The sequence below is a fragment of the Mya arenaria genome, chromosome 6 (genome assembly GCF_026914265.1).
Source record: "Mya arenaria isolate MELC-2E11 chromosome 6, ASM2691426v1".
In the NCBI taxonomy this organism is placed as follows: Eukaryota; Metazoa; Mollusca; class Bivalvia; order Myida; family Myidae; genus Mya; species Mya arenaria.
In genome coordinates, this window is record NC_069127.1 from 76,281,307 (window position 1) to 76,305,962 (window position 24,656).

Sequence of the window (24,656 nt, forward strand, 5' to 3'; positions counted from 1 at the left end):
ACTTATTATCATTGTTGTTGTTGTTGATGTTGTTGTTCTTCTTTTTCTTCTTCTATTTATTCTTTTTTTTTCTTCTTCTTCTTCTTCTTATTATTATTATCATTATTAGTTTTATCATGCTATTATGATGATGATGATGATTATTATAATTATTATTATTATTATCATTATTATTATTATTATTATTATTATTTTTTTTTTTAGTATTACATTTTCAATATCAAATTTATCAAACAGCAATGTCATCGACAATGTAAAGAATATTATTCTCTTGCTTACCATCATTTTGGTCAATCATATATGTCACAGTTTGAAACTGTGAAGAATAGGATCTTATTTTTCCCAGACCTGTGAAGAATATGATCTGGGAATAATAAGGTCCTACAAAGCTTTATGATGAGGTCAAAGGTGTGTTGCTTAAGGAAAGCACCATGAAACGTTACAACACTAGCATTCGAAACAAACTCTTAACTGTTTTTCAAAGATATAGGTTATTCTGCTGCTAATGCTTTACTGTTACATAGCTACCAACTGGTTTATTATGTCACTGGTTTTAGACATTTACGCAAATATTGACTCAGTTCAGTCTGTGAGAGTGCAGCTTTAATGACTGAATAATTCCAATGCTAGTAAACGAAATACAGTCTACTTTCTCCTCGGTCAGCGTTACCTGTATACAATAATGTCCAAGAAAATCACCTGTTCCTCGCTTTTTGAATATCACTTTTTGCGAGGGACATGTAAGACATAATAATTTATGTCATCGGATTACATATTTGGTGTTTTGAAATCAAATCAACGATTTACATGAAATTCAATTCACAGTATATTGGCAATCGACATGGTTTGCCTTTGGTCATTAATAAAATATAACCATTACATGGCAAAGACAATATATAAATAATAATTATCACGTGATGATTAAGAATGTATAAACATATACACACACACACGCACGCACGCGCGCGCACACACACACGCGAACGCACGCACACACACACATGTTCGTGTACAGTTTAAATGATCTTACCATGTATTTGTTACTATATTAAACAAAAAAACATACATTATGAAAACAGAAATAAGACAACAGAAACATAGAAAACAACAGCATCCTGCACACTGGCCAAGTTAATGTTGTCCTATATAATGCATCAATCTTTTCTATAATATGATGCATTTCATTTACTAACAACTTCAACGAGCGCTTCACTGCCAATTTCTATTCCATTTTCCTCTCGCTGGATAAGATATGCAAAAAGTCGTCTGATCGGATCAATGAAGTATGCATAAAACTTCTCCCAAAGTGTTTCACATGACAGTTTGGACACTTTCTCCGAAAATCGTTTTGAATATTCTTTATCTACAAACTGCAGGAAATTATATACCCAAGATGCATTTATAGCATCGAAACTGTATTTTCCTGCAGTTTTAATATGCTCAAATATTCTTGACGAATCAGCTTTTGTGGCTGAAATATATATTGCGGAAAATAGGTCTCGAAATGCGTTATCCACAAATATAACTTTGACTCCATTCGTCGACGCGTGTGAAGTGTCTTCCTCTTCAAACAAAATTCCTGCCTCCAATGCCAATTTTGTTGTTGTTTTGTTCCGAAATGAGTGAGATACAAAAGCGCTGGTAGGAGAACAAATGAATTCGGTTGCAAACTTTCCCAGTTCTAAAACAAGGCCTTTGTGCTTCCCTAAAAACGTGTCGTCGAACTTCGATGGAAAAGTTTTCCCAGAGCAATCGCTTTGAAGTGGTTGTGAAAGCGTTAACTGATCAATCCACGAAAACGCTAAATTCGCCATAGACAAAACTGATTCCTGAGCCGACGATTGACCATCAATGTACTGACAAATAAGTTGCAATAGGAATTCTGGAATACGCAGCATGTTTCGAAGGCTAGGTGAAGACCATTGCTTTTGATTCAGCTGAAATTTGCTAAACGTTGGTGTGAAAGTGTTCGTCAAAAATGTCAGTGCTTTGCGGGCCAGCTCCTGTATTGAATCTCCCCCAATTCCCTTGAGCAGAATATTGGCGTCCACCGACACTTTGTTTTCACTTTGAAAGCAGTACTGCCTGGATGTGAACATTATTGTACTCATGATTTTTGGAGCACAAACGCAGTACTTAGAGAGGGACGTTTTAAGGTTTGAGCATTCTTGCAGGCCTTCTCGAATGATGAGACATTTCTTTTGTTCTAGTAGCCGTCGAAAAAAGCCTTCCGGTCTACTTTTTGACGTTCCGTCGAGAACATGTTCCGAAATAAGTTTAACCACGTCTTTCTCTAAATTACCGCATTCCTGATTAATGAAAAAGACAAAATCGAAACGTCTCAAGACATCATCGTCAGAAAAATGTCCCCCATGTCCACTCGTGCACTGAAGAGAGCAGGCATCGTTTGTGCTGCTCACTCTACACCATTCTTGAAGAAGAAACTTACACATCGTAGTTTTACCTTCCCGTGACTTTGAAGATAACACAATGTTGTTACACGTGCTTCCATTCCATCCCAACATATCAGCCCATGACGTAATCCCATTTTCGCTTCCGTTCTTGTGTAGATTTGGCACGACAAACATTTCTTTAAGTGGAGCCGTCATCGTCTTATAATATGGTGCGACAGCCAGCGAGGAGTAGTTATGCTGGTAAAACTCTACGAGATCTGAAATAGTGCAATGTTTTGCTTTCATAAAATAATGTAATTAACAAGGGAGTTAAACCGAACTAACATTTTATTACATTGTAAAGGCATTACCTATACATGTAAAGAATAAAAACATATAAAATCATAGGGCAAACCTTATTATCAACACAACTGAGGAAACACGTTATTATATTTGTTTGTATAATATCTAACGCAATGAATAGAACTGATGTTATTATCAATCGTGTTGGTAGGAACTTACCGGATTTAAATGCATTGATCTCGCTCCGGGTCAGCAAACCAATCCAAACAGGAATGTTTGGAGGATTCAACTGTAACTGTTACAAACACACAAGATTTTGTACCAACTTGTCGATATATGCCTGTAAAAATGATGTACATGACCCCCTTGAAATTAGACACTAGCAATTGCAGGGACAATACCAGACAACCCAACTATCCTTACTAAACTAATTTTGTAACAAAAAGCTTGTTCAAAGGCCAAAGATAAATCAAACCCTAAACAAAATCATGCAATGTCAAAAGAAACAAGAGGCAAACTCGTGTAATTTTTACCCGAAAAAAAGTTTTAAAAATTACTTACAAATTTAATGTTGTCGCTGGCTACCTTGATGTCGTCGTTATTGTACGATGTATTTGCTATAACTGCAAGAAGGTCATTCAGCTTTACGAGCAAAGTTTGCAGGTCTGTATTTGTGCAGGTATATTGGGCGGCATGCCGTAGTTTGTTCGCTTCTGTTCTTGCCTGCAAAGTTGTACACAGCTACTTATATGTTATACTCGTTAATAAATTACCAATTGTGTCCGGTTAGAATTTGTATTTATGGAAGTGGTTTTTGCAGCTGGTGGTTCTACATACTTATTTAAATAGAATAGCTAACATAGATTAATAATTGGTTATTGCATTTTTAAATCACCTCACAGCCGAATTCTTAAAGAATGGACACAATTACAGACAGAGAGCTTAATCATGGTAGCATGGGTCGAAATAAATATATTCATGTAGGCAGGGGAAAAATTACAAATGATTCAGAGGATTGTAACTTCGATCAGAAAAACAGTATTCGCAGTTTCTTTAAAGGCGCACAATATCAGTTGTTGCATTATTTATTTTTTATGCAATATCGTGTTTTACTCATTTGACTTTAATGATAAAACAAATCATACAAATAATAACGGGACAGATAAAACTATTAGTGATTTTGGCGTTTTTTTAACTGTAGAATTTGTGACCACGTAGCTATTAAAATTATTTTTTATAAAGGCTTATATTTTTTATCTATACCTATATCATATGCATTTCTTTGTTTCATCAGTACAGTAAAACATGATAATACTTCAAAATCATTTTATTAGTTTGCATTTAAAAGCAACACAAACGTGATAAAAATTAGTGTAATACACGCGTACCTCTGTTAGAACAACTGGAAGATTGATCGTCCCAGTGCTTGACATATTGTAAATTGACACACACATAGGCACAAAATTAATGTAAATGCTGAGGATACCGCCAAAATCTAATTCCCCAAACTTGGTAACATTTCCGTATACTTTACTGTCCAAAAAGTACTTAACAAAGTAGAAGTAATCTCCAGACCAAGTGTTGTAATTTTCATAGGTGGGGTTGTGTTTGTAGCTGTGTCGTTTCGGGAATTCTGTTCGACAAAACGCCTTCCAAAAGTTTTTGCACATTAGTTTTTTGCACGTGCAACGCGACACATGATCTGATTCTGCTTTCTTTTTCAAGTTTGTGTGTTCGATTTGTAATGGACCTTCGATTGTTTCCGCCATTGCATTCCTTGTTAGACGTAGAGCTGCCGTACCGATGTTCCAGTTTGACATTTCTTGTCCATCCATTTTCACGTATTGATGAATTTGGCAGGAAGCAAGTACAATTTAGAAAAGTACGAGACAAGTGCAATCCCAGTTGTATTCGGTGGGTAACCAAATAATATATCGTATTTTTACACAACACTATAACAAGTTCAAAACGTTTGAAAACACACACATCTTCTGCCATTTCTTCCATTCTCACATTGCAATAGTGGTATTCCAGAGTTACATCAAGTCACTAATTATTACTGAACAGTCAAAGAAATCGATTTATACTACCAATAAATGCACTAATTACCGGACTAGATCGGATTTAGTTTTTGCTTCCAGTCTTATGACTTATAATAATTGATGAATACACATAATGTTTATTTCATACAATCCATTCTCTTCTGTAGAGCAGAGCCAATAGAAGACGCACTCTAAAATACACAAATAACAATAATGATGACAATACTATTATTTAATGATGCAAAGTATTTGATATTTAAATATGATTGATATGCTTATAAAATATACCATCTAAGGTAATGGTATATGACAACCTATTCCTCCCCTCCTAAATCGTAAAAAATACTTTTTATGTCAATGTTGAGAAAAAAAGTAATAAAATACGCTCTTTTTTCAAATGCACCATTTCAACTAGAAATTGGTTACAATTTTACCCATTCCCCATGTCAGCATTTTAAAACATTTAAATTACTGGTCTGAGGGAGGGGCGAATGTAATAAGGTTGTGGCCCTAAGATACGCCCCCTCTAATGTCAATTCCTGCATCCAGTCATGTAGAAATATAAGATTGTCATGCAATAGTACGAAAGTATGCCAGCATAATTAATTGTGAAAACCATGTAAATAACACGAATTACGCGAATAAACACAAACAATTTATCTTCAATTGCAAAAAACAACAACAATCATAACTAACCTCAGGAATCCAAGTTTTATATTGAATTTATCTAAATGTCATTTGCCACCACAGAAAGTAATGTGAAATGTTCGTGAAAGCCCAAGCATCTTGGCCATTATCCAACAGAATTTATGAAGAATGAATCGTTTATCTCGTAGTTTGCCAAAGATGGCCGAGTTGTTACGATTGACAGTAAGAGAGAAAACTACAAGAATGAAATCAAGGGAGACAAACAATTTATAATAACAAAAATATGATCTGGTCACACACTATGTAACAATGCTTATGTATGTATACATAATAATTATAATACCAACAATAAACTATAGATAGTGACCTAGTTGTCCCATGCCATAAGCAATTAAAGCTAAACAAAGCGACTAAATGTTGTCTTGTAACTAGTGATAAATATTCAAACAGGTAAATAAATATGTTTAACACTTAGTAATCAAGTCTTCGACGCATGAAAGGATACGTACTCGTTTTTATGTTGCACTGGAAGATTCATATGTAATTCCTCGTTGATTTCACATCAAATTACTTTCGAAATTTCCAAACAAATTCGGCTAATGTCTAGTCACAGTAGTGCGCTTATGCGTGGAGTCGCCAAAACAAAAATAGTCAAAGGCTCTTAAGCAGCTGTGTTAATATTGACTAGGATTAGCCATGCAATATGCAATGACAATACACATGAACTGGTCTGAAGGGAAGCAATCAACAACTTTAAAACACAAAAGTAAGGCCAACAGTTGCCCCCCTTCAAACATCGTAAAATGACCTGAGTTACAAATATAAACACAGGTAATAGTTAATAGAAATTGATATATAAATATAGAAACAGGTAATAGTTATTATAGTCAATGTCCCTGAACTCTAAATGGGTAGTGTATTAATAGGAATTATACATCATTGATAGATAAAAATAGAATCAGGTAATAGTTATTATATTCAATATCCCTGAACTCTAAATTGATGATGTAATAATAGGAACTAAACTTTATTGATGGATAAATATAGAAACAGGTAATAGTGATCATATACAATGTCCCTGACCTCTAAATGGGTAGTGTATTAATAGGAACTATACATACATCATTGATAGATTAAAATAGAAACATGTAATACTTATTATATATGTTTACCTCTAAATTGATAGTAAAGGGCAAACATTATTGACCGATAAATATACAGACATTTAATAATTCTGATGAACACTAAATGAAAATAAACTAGAAAAACGCTGTAGTGTCATGTACTGAAACTTTAAATATGTATACGGGTTTGACTCAGTTTTCCACTTGACAGTAATTTTATATATATCCTCACTAAGTATTACAGTTTATGAGTTACGATAGCTTGCTCAAGCTTCAACAATGTATTTCAATCATACATGTTAACTATATCACCGTATTAGCAAGTTTTAAAAAATAGTTATATCCATACTTTGTTTCTTATATCAGAAACCAAATAGATAAAGGCGTAAGTTATTTTTGTTCTTTATTTTCAGACATATTATAATTTCAGATATTATAATATGAGAATATGACCTGAGCTAAAAAGCCCTAAAACAAACATAGTATACACTTGTAATTACATGATGAATCGTAGATAAAACAATGTTTATAAATACAAACAATAGAACATTAGACAAAATACATACGAATAGCGAGTTCCGTTAATTGCATGCAGATTATTATATGAAACACAAGACAAAAGACATGTACATCTGATTATTATCTTACAAAAACACACACTCGCACACGCACAAACACACGCACACACACATGCACGCACACGCACGCACACACGCACGCACACGCACAGACACACGCGTACACACACGCACACACACGCACACGCACACACACACACACACACACACACACACACACGCGAGCAAACACACAAACACACACCTAGAGCCTTATATCTAGTTGGCTTAGTACGTAGAATTCTCGCCCAACCACTACTACATTTACCGTGCTTATGCTGAAGCATGCACGATAATAAAAAGTAAGTAATTTGTTAAAATACCATGTTTTATTTCAGCAATACTAAATCTCAAATAACAACAATTTGAATCTCAATTGCAATCCAATTAGAACATAAATAAAAGAAGCAAATACCTTTAATATTAGGCTTCCCTTCCAACGAGCTTAGTATAATTTTATAGTATTATTTTATGAACTTTCAACGCCAGAAAACAGAATGTTCATAAAAATCATTATTGGGTCAAGGTTCGTCTAAAGCTTGAAAAAGGATTCTCATTGGTTAAAAACTCATGAAAACATGTAATCATTGGTTACTAAAAAAGAATTAATACTTATGAGAAAAACATAAACACCTGTTTGAGAAACCAACAATTCTATATTAATCACATGGCTGATCAGGTGACTATAGCTGGCATCAAGAAATAACAGTTTACAATAATGACAAAATAAATACCGTAAATGTGCTTATGATCACCTGTTCATGAAAAGTCATGAAATAGTATAATTCCTCTTAAAGTAACCTTAAATTAAAAATATTGAAAATTGATAAAAACAACAACATGGTTTTAAGTTCAGTTTAATGACATATATATTATACTATATTACATTGTCACTCTTCTAATTCATAAGAAGGCTTAATGTATATCCTACAATCGGCCCCCCTTTTTAGACAGGAACATGTTAAAGTTGTTATTATCTTATTGAACTCTACATAGTATAAATGACACCCCATTTAGCGCAACATGACCATGGTAATATGTTTCGAACAAACTGTTTAGAACATCTATAGATGATACAACATATTTTACATGATATGAGACTTTACAAATAAACTGTTGAGGATATCTACTTTATGCAAAACCACGAATTCTTTAATCTGTAGTTTATTTATTTTCTTCAAATAGATGAAAGGAATTTGCTTGTCAGTCATTTAAACAAATCACCTTTATATTTCATTTTACACTGATGAAGAGGTCACATTTAACCACCATCACTATTATCAGGTTTGCGTTATAAACTCCCGTGACGTGCAGTTCTGTCTGTTGTAAGCTGTCAATCATATGAGTGCCACAACCAAATGCCATAAATTTCAGTTGTAGCGCAGTCTGGCTGTTCAAATTTTGCGATTTTGTCGCTTTTACATCCATAGCTAGCGATCTTTTCCATGTTTCTGAAACTGAATTCATTCAGAAGGCAACCATAAACTTGAGGCGTGGTAAACATCGCCTATATGCACATTTAATAAATCAAACCGCTAATTCCATTGTTTAAAAAATGAGCCTCAGGCATGGCCAACCATGGCCAACCATGTTGCAAAAAATATTTCAACTAATTTTCATACGACAAGTAGCACCAGGGCTATAACCAAAAAACGTTTTGAACGGTTTAGCTCATACTCATATAAGTTTTGTTTTGTCCGACGAGAAGATTTTTCAATATATCAGCTCTGGTTGAGAAATTGTGCAAATTCTTATTATATTATGGAATGGTATATTCTTGGTGTAAATTTGACATACACCTATAGAATATTGCTTTTGCGTACATGTTACCGCGTACAATCATTAAATATTTCGATAGCAACCATTATCAAAATACATACAATTGCCACCAATATATATGCAAAAAGCTACAGAAACATGCTCAGTAGCAAAAGGTTTAAACATAAACCCGGTTTAGTGGCGATGGGCAACGCCAAAGACATAAAACACAAACCACAAACAAGAAGCATAGAACAGCACACAACTCTACAAACAGCACAGTGCATAAATACTATATATATATATATATATAAATAATTGGTATGTTTACCAACTTGTACTTATCTCAATTATTTGAAAACAATAACAATATCAATAAGAATAACAATGTAGCAATATATAATACAATTGACACCAATTTGTACTCATATAAACTTGTCTAGCTCTATCTTAAACAAATAATAATATTAAAAGCAACCTTGACTATTAATATCCGACTTTCACATTGTATATCGTCAAAAAACATTAATTATATAACATGGAATAATTACGTCCACGTGCATTTGCATTGTTTTCGTCGCCCATATCAATGGAATTTCAACACAGACAATGTTTGAAGAATTTTGAAAAAGACCTCATATAGAAATATAGTAAATTACTTAAAAGTAACGTTTTTTGTTTACTTGGTATTTGAGTTCGGAGAAATATGCAAAGATGTTGTCGGCTTAGTATAGAATCTGTAATGTTTACTTTTCCTTTATTCCCAGGTCTGTAGATATAGACTGTTTGTCATTCATTATTCACTATATTTCGGCTTTATATCTAATTAAGTAACTTATTCTAGACTGGTTTAGAACTTTTTGAATAGACGTCGTACACTTCGAAAAACATATAAAACACTAAATCATATCAATGTTTAGTTAAAGCAAATCCATATAAAAGCTGCGAAATTACAAATAGATAAACTAATAATATGTCACTTCTGCTTGTGTAATCTTAACGGCAACTGAGAAAAGTTGCTGGCGTGTATGGTTGGTGTAACAGATATCGCTTGCATTAGTATATGTATCTCATTTTTTCACAATCTCTTTTTAACGACCATTTGAAGCAAAATACGCCTTCACAAGACCCATAATATCTTTTCGGCAAACAGGACAAGTGCTTAGGGCGGGGGCACACTGGGAACAACTAACAATGTGCCCGCATGGTAGAAAGACGACGTCAGCACGACCGGACAAACATATTTTGCAGCGTGAAGTGGCTTTTAACTCCTCATTTTCTTGTTCTAAACGCGTCATGTCATTTGCTGGAAAACAACAACAAAAACACAGATAATATACCGATTGAAATAATGTCTTATTGTAATGATAACGAATCAACAGCTACTCAAATATTTTGATTGAGTTTTATTTGTCAGTTATATTTTCTCCGTCATACAGTTGTTAATATACTACCTTCACATTCTTCAGTGGAGCAACCGTGTTCAGAATTGTCTACACCGAAACTTAAAAAGAAATTGGGGTCGTCTTCCGCTTCCAGCAATATAGATGCAATATCAGTAGCTGTTATCTTCGCGTGTGGGCCTGTTGGAGACAAAATATGCTGAACAAATAGCAGACTCTGTTCTGAACCAGAACAAACCTTTAACCTCAGTATTTGACGTGTTATAATTTGAAACAATCACAACGCATAAATATCGGTTACCATTCTTATTTCGAATCACAGAAATGGCTCTCATGGCATCTTCTTTTGGATATCCATTTTCTATTACAGCTTGCACTGCAGTATTCAAAGAGTCACATCTGATATCTTCTGTCTGCAATTAAAACTACATAAATCAGACCGTTGAACAGCCAAACGTGAGCCCAGTTTGCTGTGGTTTGGTGACCTTGCTTATGTTATTTTAGCATTGACCAGCCAAACGTTATGCAGTAAAGTGGCTAAATGCTATTGGATCATTGACCAGCAAAACGTTATCAAGCAAATTGGCTGAATACTATTGAAACATTGAACAGTCAAACGTTATCCAACAAATTGGCTAAATGCTTTTGGATCATTGAACAACCAAACGTTATCCAGCAAATTGGCTAAATGCTATTGTATTATTGAACAGCCAAACGTAATCCAGCAAGTTGGCTTAATGCTATTGGATCAATGAACAGCCAAACGTTATCCAGCAAGTTGGCTTAATGCTATTAGATCATTAAACAGCCAAACGTTATCCAGCAAGTTGGCTTAATTCTATTGGATCATTGAATAGCCAAAGGTTATCCAGCAATAATTGCTAAATGCTATTGTATCATTGAACGGCCAAACGTTATCCAGCAAATTGACTTAATGCTATTGGATCATTGAACAGCCAAACGTTATCAAGCAAATTGACTTAATGCTATTGGATCATTGAACCGCCAAACGTTATCCAGTAAATTGGCTTAATGCTATTGGATCATTGAACAGCCAAACGTTATCCAGCAAATTGGCTTAATGCTATTGGAACATTGAACCGCCAAACGTTATCCAGCAACTTGACTTAATGCTATTGGATCACTGAACAGCCAAAAACGATACCAGTTTGGTTTTGTAAGAAACATGCTTAATTTTATGTACCATTGAAGGCGTGTCATCCTCTGGAATGTCTCCGTCTTCCACTTTCCTGATAAACATTTTCCCCTTTGTAATGAGTACATGATGACAGGCCGGGTACCATTTGGCGTGCTCAACCATTGGGTCGTCCCCGGGTTCCCAGTTTCGGAGCCCTCCGCCGCAGTGGTAGCAGCGAACACTGTCCTGTACACCTGGAAATGGAAGAAAAGCAATGCAAAATAATTCACTGAATGAATGAACAAATACAGGGACATAAAACCGACAGAGTTAGTCCACTGAAATGATAGCAAGACTGTTCCTTCTTAGCATAAGGACGAACGAAACGCTGCTTCACTGCAGGACAAATAAGATTCCATATCTGCAATGAATGCAACTTCGAATGGACTGCAGTACAAATGAAAATAAAAAGATCTTCATATTAATTTTAGTGTAATGATTAATAATGAAATGCATATGATACTTATTATACTTTCTTAACGATGACTTGTTTTCCATGACCTTTTTAGTAATTTTTCGATACATATATGAGTTTACTTTTGTTCGATATAAATGAGTTTACTACTGTTCGAAATGAATGAATTAAATACTGTTCGATATGTATGTTTTTACCTCTGTTCGATATGTATGATTTTACTATTGTTCGATAGTCACGCTTTAAATTCTGGTCGAAATGTACCATTTAGTACTATATTTGACTATAGTCAGTTGCAGCTTATCTTTAATTTAAAAAATGAAATGTACATGCATTTCGGTTTTAATAAAATAAATGCTGTATATTTATATGGTTTTAATAAAATAAATGCTGTATATTTATATTTTTAATTCAAATAATATTAATCGAATGTTCCTTTACAGCTGGAGATAAGTATTTATAAAAATAAATTAAATAAATAAATATACATCTTGTGTAGACGGCAACATCGTTTTGATTGGTAAATATAGAAACAGGTAATGTTTTAGTTTATTTGTACTCATATTGATAAGATGTCCTTGAACTAAGTATGGTAGTAAATTGTATTGGTAGATAATTAAAGAAACAGGTAATACTTCATGTTTACCCAGTATCATAGTTAAACGTCCTTGAACTTTAAATGGAAAAACACTAGAAATACGGAAGTTTAATAACAGGAACGATAAAACTATCACTGATAGACAATTAAATAAAATAGGTTATAGTCCACTAATAGAAGCTATACCGCCAATGATCCCTTTTGTTGAGATGATACATCTAGTATAAAACATCTTAGGTAAAATGGTTGCAAATTTCATACATAAGGCAAAGAGCATTTTGCAAAAAAAGACTTTACATCTATCTGATCGACACGCCTATCAACAAAATCCATTAAACGTTCTACATAATGTAAAATTTACAAAAGTTGAATTTTCATTGTTTTATTACCTGTATAAACTAAGCCTGCATCCACCAGATCTTCCACTTTGACATGTGCATCAGCTGGCCAAGGCGTTGAAGCGCCCGTGAAAGACGCAGTTCTTCGCGACGCCAGTGCATACTGCGGGTATTTCGGTTTCAGGGTACTTATTCCCAAAGCAAGCGGTGTGGGTCTGGAACCCTCCTTCTTTTGTTTCGTAGAGACTACATCAGAACAACTGTTTCTGGCTGCCATATGTTTTCACACATCTAAACTTGTTATAAATGATCGTTGGTAAGCTAAATTGCGCATGCTCTTCACGGGTATAGTTGAGCTTATCAAGGCAAACATGAGACATGTAAACAGGTGATATGAATAGTCCTTTTTTTCAAAATGTTGAAAGCTAGCCAAGAATACAAATTTAAACCTGTAATTATATGCTGTGGAGTGCAAGGACATACATATACAGCTGTTTTGATGGAATCCCAAACATCTCCGTGCTAGAATGTAGGACAACTTCATATGAACTAATTATATTGGCTTAAATCTTTGTCGACAAATTCAATACTGATAAAGGAAATTTGATGCGATTCTTTTGCTGTATTCATGACCTGTTTATTAAGACGGACAGCAAATATCTAAACACCACCACCACCACCACCACCACCACCACCACCAACAACAACAACAACATCAACAACAACAACAAACGCCTCGGTACGACGAAACCAAGTTTTTCAATGATTGACCGTAATATATGTAATGATAAGAACATGTTAAATATAAATTAAGATATTCAGTTTCATCTTTTTTTGTACGACGTTTGCTTTTCTTAAAACAAGGTTTCATTGTCAACAACAAAAAAGAAAACAAAAAGACAACAACAACAAAGACACAACAGCATCGACCACAACAACAAAAAGAACAACGACGGTATAACACCGTTTGGATTTTGGCATATCGAAATCAATTTCACATTTATTCCAAAAACAAAAATTCAACAATTTTAACATCTAAATAAAATCCACAATAAAACAAATATGAATACAAACTTGTTGAATAAGAAGAAAAATGAGCAAAATGTTTGAGAATTGATTGAAATTTTTAAACTTTATAAACAAATAACGGTAAATAATGGTTTATTAGAGAAAAACATAGTGCACTATAATGAAATTAGGTTAAAAAGACAACAATAACAAATACAACATATCTTGATATCGGTGATAACACAACAAAAATACACTTGAAAACAACAAGTTTCTGCATATTAAATCTGATAAGTAAGCATAAACAAGATCCTGTCTCAAACATGAGATGCAGCGTTTCAACTCAAGGCTATCTAAATTCAAATGACGTAATCTATTTATTTATAATCTCTCCTCCCAATCTATCGGACCGACACAACTCTTGGCATGCTGTCTCCGGGTTTTATGTTACTATTGCTTGGAATTTCCTTTAACCATTCAACCGTTTGCCTGTAAAAGATAATGTCATCCTTCACTTCTTTTAGATATTTAATTGGAAGGAACATGTGTTATACCATGAACTATCAAATAGCCAGACTCTTTTTGCCACTATCACACTAATTCTGTCGTTTTATAACTCATACAATAAATATGGACTGATATTGTATAGTGAATAAAGGAAGAGCATGTAACTTAACAAACATATCACACCTTTCGAATGTAGTCCTCCCCCTTAGAGAAGATAACGTGGTAACACCCTTTGTTTAAGATGGCGTGTCTTTCCCAAGGGTCGTCATTGACATACCAGTCAGAAATGATAGAGCCACAATAATAACAGCGGCATGTCCTTTCACCTAAAACAGACGAGACAGCCTCCTTCCAGTATATATGTATCCTCTATGTATACACTAAAACTATCAATATCATAGAAAACATGGTACTTCATTTAACTGGAATAAAATTAACTAGCATTTAAGGCGATTCAATCCAATTTACTACAAGTAAAGAAACTGAGCCCCTTTTTAATTAAAAAATGAATTCCTAGTAAACGGGTTGTACATAACCTGTATAAATGAATCCAGCCGCAGCCATATCTTGCGACGTTGGCATTTCGGCTTCTCCTTGAATGTTCACAAACGTGTCTTTTCTGGCATCAAACGACAGAAACGCTGCTTCCATTGGATCTCGGTACCGTTTCCCGGTCAAGGTGCAAAATTCCATCACCATTCCCCTGTAAGTGTCCTTCAAGTGGTAAAGCAAGGCAAGTGACAGGAAACGTTGGACACCTAAGAGCGAAATAGTTGTTAGGTATACACGTGCAAGTGTACGTCTAGCAAGTCAACATGCATAAGTTATTGTCACAAGAGTTTCTTTCACCCACTTGGCAATTTACTGCAAATGTAACAAACGTATAAACTTAAGACAAAATTTGTGTTGATCCGGGGCGTAACTACGATTTTGATCAATCGCGATATATTAAATGCTTAATTATCGGATTCAGATATAACCACCGAAAGCTTTAAGGGTGTATCTATATGTAGCATTAAACTTGTTAATTTCAGTATTCTTCAAAAGAAATCTACGGGTGTGGACGCCCCTCACGCTTCCATCTCGTATATTAACACAATGGGACCCAATTTATGAAAGAGAATTCCATTCAAAATGCTTTGTAACGCCCATTTTTTATATCTTAAACATTATAACTATGTATTGTTGTAATAATAATTACGGTATAGTTAAATCACCTTGAGGATTATGTTCATATATTTGAACTTCTCTTCCACGTTCAAACTCCTCAGCTCGAATATTTACAACATTCCTGAAGTTCACTGACATTCGACAGCGCTGCAAAACCCCCAGAACCTTCTGATTAGCAGAATCATAAGAATGCACCAAACAAATCCACTTATGACATCTATACAAGTGTTTTACAATCAAACCATATTATAAATTACGATAAAATAAGTAAGATGGTAAAAAACAAATGCATACGTCGAAACACCATCATTACCTACAGTATACGAATATATCTCGTAAATATAACTTTGTTAGAATTTAATCATATTGGTTTAACGTTGTCCAATGGATTAATCGTGGTCACATGTCTAGTGATAAATATAAGTAATTACTAGTGCATGGAACATTGAACATTGAGCGAATATACACAACGGTTACTTCCGAGAAATATTTTGTACCTTACCTGAACAATACTTGGTGCCCAAAACCCATCGTTTTCCGTAACGTATGCCTGGTTTATGAAGTTTATTCCCTTTTCAACAATCACATTCATGCAGTGCGGAAATCTGGCACACGTGGCGTGGGCTTTCCAAGGATCATCGCCTTGCGTTGGGCGTATAATGCTACTGCAGCAGAAACAGCGCAGAAAATCGCCTTAAACAAAACAGAAAATGCAGTATAAACATGTAGCAGAAAAGGTTCGATACATATATTGAACATTTAAATGTTTTATATGTCACTTTGGAATAACAAAGTCGTTTGGTAGAATTCGGACTTTCAGTGAGTTGTGAGGAAATTCTTCCATTTATTGCAACATCTGAAGGTCTAATGACAAACTTTACCGTGTTTGGAAAACCCCGATCTTGCCCATTCTGTACCATTGAACCAATTGTTGGTCCTTGCAAATCCTTGCATGGACAGTTCTCTTTGAGGAACGTTTCTGTTCTGCATGGTCTCTTTCTTGCAACTTTGTCCTTAAAGAAATGACCAAAATTATGTCAGCAAGTCAAAAGCCAATACCAAATTGGTTTGTAAAGCATGCGCTTGGTGGAATACACAAACATACAAGTAATATTTTGAAAACTGTAATTATTCATTTTTCAGGCAATTCAGTCAAACATCAAGCACGTTTCATTATATGTACAAATTATTTATTTTTAGAGCAACTAATTTTTAAAACAATTTATTTTTGCAAAAGCATGATTTAGAAATATATATTGATTTCATCTAAAACTTTGAACGAATATCCACGAGCCAATTGAAATGTCTTTAAACCTTCCTTATACACATTGTGCTCATTGCGAATGCATGCACAACAATGAAATGCTTTTATATACTCACAAAATATAGTCCTTTAATATGTCAACTGGTTGTGCGACTGGTTAATTTATACGTGATACTTCGAAATACACTATTAATGAAAAATGATTGAGTCGGTTCTAGAAGGCGTTGTTAGAAATGCTCCTACCATTGCAATCATTGAACAATCTCAATCAAATCGATAATACTTACATATTATTACTAGTATAGATACCGTTATTTGTTTTAAAATCTTGTTTCATCTGCATAGTAACCTAGATTCATTAATATTAACAATATAAAATATAAATTCCACATGTATTTGCCAAGCTTTTGTTGATAATGTTTTAGAATTGTCCAATAATTCAAAGTACAGAGTTTTAGAAGAAACAATACATTTTTAGATATCGAGAGAAAGTTCCTTAGGATATTTTTAGAATTTCTGGAACTTTTTCAGTTTTCAAATAAGGGCAAAATTCTATAATCTTGGATCTTTTGTACAATTAAAGTTTTTATATAACTTGACATTTTGAAAATTCTTTGAACGGTCTTTAAAAGCCCCATGTTTTAGCATTAGAACCATCCCCTTTGCCAATTTTTGTCTAATCGAATCACCGCTCATAAGATAATAATTTATTCCGGTTTCAAACGGGTTTAAAGTTTTACCTGTCCATTTAGGCCATACATCCAGTATTATCTAACAAAGACATGCTTAATATGTATAATGATATTAAAACCATGTTCTCTATTCAGTTTAAACAAATTGAAAGACTCTTTGACATAGCAAGTATGTCGTAAAAATTGAAAACGGTTTAATATGGTTTAACGTTAGCAAAATACCTCACACGGGTATTTCATTTATTATAAATATCCGGTTTAATATAGTACAACAAATTGACACGTTTTACCAGGATCGATTGCGTTGTTAAATGTCTTACCTGCCAATCCAAGTTATTATAAAGTAGATCATTATGAATTTAGAAAACACATCCTTATTCAAAATATTCACAAAAGTAGACCATATTCACTATTTTATTAAGAAATGTTTTAGTATTTTCGTTAGTAAATATATACTTTATATTATTAAATAAAATCAGCCTTTTATCAATTACAGCATGTTTTTGATACTCCCACTATGTACATGAAAAACCACATAGACTAGCTAAAAGTTGAAAGTTAAACATAAATATACTGGAATTCCATGGATTGCTATTAAAAACCTTTGAGTGAGTCAACATACTATATATAGCGTTCATGTAACTATAAAAAATTAGAACATTCACGCCATGTAAGTCTTCACTGTCTTTGTGACCTCCCTTTCACAGTCCGGACACGTGCTTGTATTCGGTGCGCACTCCATAGAGGCAGCCCTATGACCACAGGGTATCATCAACATGCAGGCCGGCCGCTCTTTGCAGACCCGGCACTCCAACATGGCCCGTCGTCGCCAGTTGTCCTCTTCTAATTCCGATATGGACATATCAGACGACGCTGGTAGTGAATTATATGATCATAAGGAAGTGTGCAATCTATTTTAAGTAGAACTGCAAAATGGTATGAAAATATACTAGTATCAGTTAAACGTGCAAATTAATGTTGTTTGTATTTATTTATGATGTAAGCTGTTACATAGCATATTTTTGATTGTATGGGCCATTGATGCTTCGTTCGATTGAGCATATGCTATATGGTACTTGATAGACATATCCGAAATAACCCAGACCTTTTCTTGTGACATCTAATGATACTGCAGCAGGTAAAGACAATCCTGGCCTCTAGAAATGTACAAAAAAGTTACTGGGAATGGTAAACGAAAACTTCAAATTCAAAACGGAGTATGCATACATTTATATTACTAGTATGTCAAAGTTATTCTAGAAGTTATTTCATATGGTAACATCGCTATATGTGTTGTTGTAATACAATAATATCTGCTGAAAGAGTGTTTCAACTCTTGCTTACATTTGTCAGAAAAGGGCACATCTTTGATATTTCTTCATGTATCAGCGTTGGATCGTCATCTTCCTTAAAGTAACGTAAAGATGTTCCACAGCTAAAACACATCACTATGTCATGGTAACCTGGGAGGGGAAAAATAAATCGAATTTAATTTTGATTTAAAAGAACTGTCCTTTGAAGTACTTTTCTATTTATATGGATGATACATACCTGTCGAATAGAACCCAGCTTCAGCCAACTTTAAAGGTGAAGATTTGTATTTCCAGTTTTGAAAAGTATATAGTCTATCATCGCAGTTATCCATTATATGATGGCCTTTACCTGTAACGTTTATATTCTAGAATGTTTATGAAATATTTGAATATATAAGAAACCTATACTTTTAACCTCCAGGAATTCACATGAATAAATACAACTCATGACGGGAACCCATTGATTGAGAAGATCTAAATTTATTCTACGTATTCTTTTATAAACACATTTCATCAAGTTTCAAGTTTTATTTACATCTTTGGCATATGATATGCATGATATGATGCCATTGAAACAAGTTTGAAACGGTTTAAACAAAACGGTCAACAAATATCAGCAACTACATAATATAAAACACAGTGAACAGAATTTATGCAGCACTAAGACGAGATCAAATTGAAAATAATGTTTACAACAAAATACAATAATATCAGATTATGACTGTCAATGTGAAAATTAGCGAAAATAATGTTTTAAATAAAAGAATTAAGGTCAACTTTAGAGTCCTTGTAGTAATGGAGAATGAGTCAACAAAATTATTGAGATTAATGGAAGTTAGACATAATTATCTTACAAAATAAAGCAAGTTTAACTAATTGGTTTTTATCTTTACAGTTCATAAGTAATTCAAGTTTCAACATATTTGGATGAGCATACTAATGCTGCGGTACAAAGTTAGATCATATATCATGAAAATAATAACATGCTTACAAATAGTGGTATTCATTAACAATGACATCTTTATCGCAAAGAAAACAAAATTCTAACTTTCAATATCTAAATGTCGCCCCTTCTCTATGGGTAAAAGATTACTTGTTTTTCTAAACGTACAGAGTAATTTACAATGACTATACTGAATTTTATCTAAATATTTTTCAAAACAGAAATCGCTCTTAAAATAACGGTAAACAGTACATTTTGAAGATTGCTCTACAGTACTTTGCCATTGCTGTAAGAACTGATCCTTCAATCTAGTGTACACATTTTTCTTGAAATATTCAAGGTTAACAACGTTTTGGTTTAAGAAGTATTAAGATAACCCAAGTTCATCTAGAATATTTTTAACAGAAGAAATCCACGGAGAAATAAGAATATTATTAGTGTGTAAAACTAACAAAGCATTGTACAACAATTTACATATTTTACTATCCCTGGCATTTAATATTTCCTCCCAGTAGCAAAGCATTCTGCATTTTGATCGATTGAAAAGAGGTTTCAAGCCATTTCCACTAACAGTGCAATTTGGAGTATCAAAGTTGAGAAAATTCATTTAATAGATCTGTGATAACGATTTTAACTAATAAATATTTTTTCACTTTTTATTGTTACGTACAGAATATGAGAGATCATTTTTGTTGAACTTTTCAAATGAAATGAATTCCACTTTGTGTTTAATTGCCTTTCATGTAGGGATTTACGGGAACATTATATACCAACATTTTATTGGGGAAGACCAAGTATGTTTTGTAAACCTCTTAAATACGACAAAAACAAATATTACATAAATAAGCTATTTATGTTATTAAAGGGAATAAAGTGAGAACTTCGTTAATCAACATCTCCGAGGGGTTAATTTAATACTATCGTGTGCTCGCATAAAGCTCCAATCACCTAATGCATACACCATCCGTATGAATTGCATATGATTGTCTGCAACTGGATGATTATATCACAGTCTGTCATTGCTTACGAAAGACCAGATTTTATTCAGACTGCTAACGATCTTTGTACAAATAACCTCCAATCTGGCACTGAACTAACAACACACAATAACATACTTCCGTTGAGTATTGAATACCGGTTTCCTAGCGTGAAAGAAAAAGATTGAGACTAAGTCGCAGGCGGTGGCATTCGATCATAAAATTAGTTTTATTGAAAGTATTCGACTATAAAACGAAATGTGATAAATTCAATAGCACGTTTAGATATATTGGCGATATTCTAAGTTTAGATAATCCTGTGTTTACAGATAACATTTATTCGATATACCCTTCACAAACTTAATAAATCTAATACATCCGTTTAAAAAGCATCCTTTTTAGATTTGCAACTAGAAGTTAAGGAATATATATTGATCATCAATCTTTATGATAAACGTTTTTAATTTTAAAATAATTAATTACCCTTTTTTAGATGGTAATGTTCCTATTTCACCAATATATGGTGTTTTATTGCACAGTTGATACGATTTGCTAGAATATGTACAGATGTAAAAAAATTCAGCTCTCGCAGTAAACTTATGACGCAAAAACTTCTAAAACAGGGTTTCAGATATTTTAAATTAAGGAAATCTTTCTCAAAATTTGTTAATGGTCATTATAATCTAATATCAAAGTACAATAGTAGTCTTAAATCGCTCATTGCTGATAGTATTGCTCATCCCGATTTTTATGGTAATGTTTTAAAGAAAATTCGTAAAATGAAAAGTTTCCAGCAGGTAGTTCGGCAGATAGACTTAATGAATTACTTGGATTTTATTTAAACCGTGGATATAAAGGCAATATTTTGGTCAGCACTTGCGTTCTTGTTTTTGAAGATAAATACCTGAAACAAAATATTGGGTTGAATAAAGCATCCTTTCATAGCTAAACTTTCAGTGCTTTGATTTTTATGAAGAATTTGCTAATTCATGTTATCTTTAAAACCTTTTTTGGCGAACACGTGTTGACTGACTCCGAGTGTTTTGACTTTGAGTTAATTTTCTTCAAATATTTTAGGTTTTCAAATAATTTGGAAGGAGAGAATAGCATATACAAGTCGCTTTTATTTTTGATAATGTTTTTCTTTATTTGTTCCCAGTTTTAGTACAATGATGCTTTTTATTATGAAATTCTATGATCACACAGTTTTAAATCTTTTATTTTATAAGGCAGACTGTGTGTGATGTTTTTGGTTTCTAACGATGACTGCATCGTATCTTTGAAAAGTATTTGCATTAGGTGCTCTGAATTGTTTTCCTCCGTCTGCAGATAGAGTTGGGATCTCTAATCATAGAAGTACTTGGGGTTTACCTTTTCGTTTATTATTATTATTATTATTTGTTTTATTGATAAGTTTCCTCAAGTTAATGCATACTTTGATAAGATTTACCTTTTGCGTTTTATCTTTATTAAGGATTGTTGGGATAAGAGTGAGGTTTGTGCACATAAACTGGTTTAAACCCCAAGTAAATTTACATTTTACTGACCGTTCCAAGGCTGTACCTAACAATTCTTGATAAACATACCAATTATATATATATACACACACACACACACATATATATAATATATAGTATTTATGCACTGTGCTGTTTGTAGAGTTTTGTGCTGTTCTATGTTTGGCTTGAAATGAAAACGTCAGGTTTAAATGCGCAGTCACAGTTTACGAAAGGCACGATTTCTTTAAGTGTCTCCAATTCGTTGGACCAAAGCATGTAGATAAACAAATGCATTAAAATACTGTCTACTAATACCACTTTGTAGTTATAAATAACAGGTACATCCGGATTATTTTATTTGACTTAGCGACTCTCGAACGCAGTATACAAATTTAGGCAGTGCAAAAGAGCGTTCACTGGGGTGCACATGCCATTTCTGCGATTGAGTAGTACCAATACATTCGATATTGCATGTAAACTACCAAAATATAATAAATGATCACCTGCGAAATCGGCACACTGTTTCAAACATTAGGATAGAAACAAAATGAAAGGATATAACATAGTAGTCATGTTATCACTTTTAAATCCATTTACATTCCAATTTGAAAACTGTTTAATACATAAACGTGAGAAAGTTAAACTGTACAGTATTCCTCAGAGCTTTACCATTAAAGTTAAACTCAATTCCTGGTTCCATCTAGTTAAATAACGCAACTCTTTTATTTCCTTTTAATGACCCAGCGTTTGAATTATGGGCCATCGACGAATACAAATAGAGGGTATTTCTGATGCCTCTACAATATTACAATAGAGACGTCAGAGATAAGCTGTGAACATTTAACAATGACAAAAAAGAACATGATAATATACGATATGGAAATTTGCTGAATTCACGAAACATTTTTTCAAACGATTTTATGTCAATTTCATTAAAGTAACAACCCCCAACACGAACACACGTAAATATATATATATATATATATATATATATATATATATATATATATATATATATATATATATATATATATATATATATGTGTGTGTGTGTTTGTACCTTTGATTGGCACAAGTGTGATGTTTTGTTTGCTGCTCTATGTTCAACATAACGAAATCGACACCTGTTTTGTCGTCGATGTCGAATTGAATGTCGACTCAGCACAGCGTATGCACCTCCTGACCGCATGCTTTAGTATGTTGTATATAAGCAAGCCACATTGAACTGATAAGGGTTTTTGGACAGGGCGAACCTAAAGAGTTGGCTGTTTTCAACATTTCTAGATGTTAATCAGAAAAGACATTAGCGCAAAACCATTTTATAAGGGTTTATGCTTGTTTTTAAATCAGCTCTGGCTTTTGCGACCACAATATTACCGATGAGGGACTTTTTGGATTGTTGATCGAATGTGGGGATTGATTCAACTTGAACGTGGTAAGTTAATACTCAATAGTACCATCATTCTCAGTGACACTCAAGAGAAAAGTGCAAATGCATGAATTAAAAAATAGTAGGTAAAAGCAGTTAAATTTGTGTGTCTTCATTTTTTGTGGAAAAAAAATCTGAACAGCTTCAAGCCGTTTTCTGTTTTCTTTTTTGACGACATTAAATAATCTCTGCCAATAAGTTAAAAAAGTCCAGAGGCCTAAGTGACGGTCACTAGATGTTTGATTAAATAATTATTTCGATGGACTGCTGTTGTACTGATGGCACTGATGGTGGTACTGTGAATTGAGGTGTTGTTGTTGTAAATTTTTATTTCTTATATATATTTTGATACATTCATATCATTTACATTCAAATTAACATTGAATTAATCAACGCTGCAATTCATTATTATTTAATTCATCCATTTTGTTTAATTTATTTTGCAGAAGAATTTAAGTTAAAAATATTAGGGAGTTTATTTTACCTAGTTTTCTATTTATTGCAATGCAAAGGGAGATAAATGCAATTTGATTATACATGTTGTTTGCCAGGAAAGGTAATCGGCAGAAAGATGCAGAAGCCGTGTTAAAAGTATTTCCAATACACAAAACAGTAAAAAACTTCATGATATCTTACACCGATATGAATATATAAAATCTCTATAAACTAGCTGAAAGCATGTTATGAATACAGAAATATTTAATGAAAAAAATTGTCTCAATGTTGTTGAATTGACTCTTCAGAAGCAATTAGACTATATTGTAGAGAGTAATGCAACATACATATCGATCAAGTTTTGAATTTTTATTAACGCCCGACCAAAACAAGTAACTATCTTAAAATGTACATGCTCTTAGGTATTTTCGTATTGATTTTAATTGCTTTACGGAGGTTAGACCCCGCTCAGAATACGTACAATTTGTTTATTTGCCTGCACGCGACATATATGCGAAATGAATGATTTTTCTGGTTCCGATGAGTTGAACCAAAAATAGGGAAAAAAGCCCCTTTATCATA

General features: G+C 33.4%; 3 protein-coding genes across 7 annotated transcripts; all 3 read right to left on the reverse strand.

The window, feature by feature from the left end:
* Positions 1-808: 808 nt before the first annotated feature.
* Positions 809-6,090, reverse strand: LOC128236636 (uncharacterized). Of its 2 annotated transcripts, none has more exons than XM_052951618.1 (5): positions 5,896-6,090; positions 4,085-4,929; positions 3,258-3,419; positions 2,916-2,991; positions 809-2,671 (listed from the first exon to the last, which is right to left on the reverse strand). In XM_052951618.1, the coding sequence occupies exons 2-5, from the start codon at positions 4,529-4,531 to the stop codon at positions 1,182-1,184; spliced, it is 2,175 nt and encodes a 724-aa protein (XP_052807578.1). In that variant the 5' UTR covers positions 4,532-4,929; positions 5,896-6,090; the 3' UTR covers positions 809-1,181. The 2 variants fall into 2 exon arrangements, with proteins under 2 accessions (XP_052807578.1, XP_052807577.1); XM_052951617.1 differs by lacking the exon at positions 5,896-6,090 and adding an exon at positions 5,435-5,799.
* A 2,185-nt stretch (positions 6,091-8,275) lies between these two features.
* LOC128236575 (baculoviral IAP repeat-containing protein 3-like) lies at positions 8,276-13,420 on the reverse strand. Its single transcript, XM_052951514.1, has 5 exons — positions 12,889-13,420; positions 11,493-11,680; positions 10,590-10,701; positions 10,340-10,468; positions 8,276-10,191 (listed from the first exon to the last, which is right to left on the reverse strand). Exons 1-5 carry the CDS (start codon positions 13,112-13,114, stop codon positions 9,977-9,979), a joined length of 870 nt encoding a protein of 289 aa, XP_052807474.1. The 5' UTR covers positions 13,115-13,420; the 3' UTR covers positions 8,276-9,976.
* Positions 13,421-13,819: 399 nt separating this feature from the next.
* Positions 13,820-19,272, reverse strand: LOC128236696 (uncharacterized). 4 transcript variants are annotated; one of them, XM_052951765.1, is made up of 10 exons: positions 19,030-19,255; positions 18,823-18,941; positions 18,584-18,635; positions 17,799-18,351; positions 16,404-16,535; positions 16,025-16,215; positions 15,570-15,669; positions 14,889-15,110; positions 14,536-14,678; positions 13,820-14,334 (listed from the first exon to the last, which is right to left on the reverse strand). In XM_052951765.1, exons 5-10 carry the CDS (start codon positions 16,510-16,512, stop codon positions 14,323-14,325), a joined length of 777 nt encoding a protein of 258 aa, XP_052807725.1. In that variant the 5' UTR covers positions 16,513-16,535; positions 17,799-18,351; positions 18,584-18,635; positions 18,823-18,941; positions 19,030-19,255; the 3' UTR covers positions 13,820-14,322. The 4 variants fall into 4 exon arrangements, 3 of the variants coding, with proteins under 3 accessions (XP_052807725.1, XP_052807724.1, XP_052807726.1); XR_008261414.1 differs by having other exon boundaries at positions 14,889-15,055; positions 16,404-18,351; positions 19,030-19,272; XM_052951764.1 differs by having other exon boundaries at positions 16,404-18,351; positions 19,030-19,259.
* Positions 19,273-24,656: the final 5,384 nt, after the last annotated feature.

What these genes read in the sequence shown, in the direction of transcription:
- LOC128236636 (XM_052951618.1), bottom strand. Translation starts at nt 4,531, where the DNA reads ATGGATGGACAAGAAATGTCAAACTGGAACATCGGTACGGCAGCTCTA. An exon ending in TTCCAGTTGTTCTAACAGAG is followed by an intron (nt 3,420 to 4,084) that starts GTACGCGTGTAT and finishes ACAACTTTGCAG; the next exon opens with GCAAGAACAGAAGCGAACAA. An exon ending in CCAGCGACAACATTAAATTT is followed by an intron (nt 2,992 to 3,257) that starts GTAAGTAATTTT and finishes TGTTTGTAACAG; the next exon opens with TTACAGTTGAATCCTCCAAA.
- LOC128236575 (XM_052951514.1), bottom strand. Translation starts at nt 13,114, where the DNA reads ATGGCAGCCAGAAACAGTTGTTCTGATGTAGTCTCTACGAAACAAAAG. An exon ending in TGCAGGCTTAGTTTATACAG is followed by an intron (nt 11,681 to 12,888) that starts GTAATAAAACAA and finishes TTCCATTTCCAG; the next exon opens with GTGTACAGGACAGTGTTCGC. An exon ending in AGGATGACACGCCTTCAATG is followed by an intron (nt 10,702 to 11,492) that starts GTACATAAAATT and finishes TTTTAATTGCAG; the next exon opens with ACAGAAGATATCAGATGTGA.
- LOC128236696 (XM_052951764.1), bottom strand. Translation starts at nt 16,512, where the DNA reads ATGCAGAACAGAAACGTTCCTCAAAGAGAACTGTCCATGCAAGGATTT. An exon ending in ATCGGGGTTTTCCAAACACG is followed by an intron (nt 16,216 to 16,403) that starts GTAAAGTTTGTC and finishes GTTTTGTTTAAG; the next exon opens with GCGATTTTCTGCGCTGTTTC. An exon ending in ATATGAACATAATCCTCAAG is followed by an intron (nt 15,111 to 15,569) that starts GTGATTTAACTA and finishes TTTCGCTCTTAG; the next exon opens with GTGTCCAACGTTTCCTGTCA.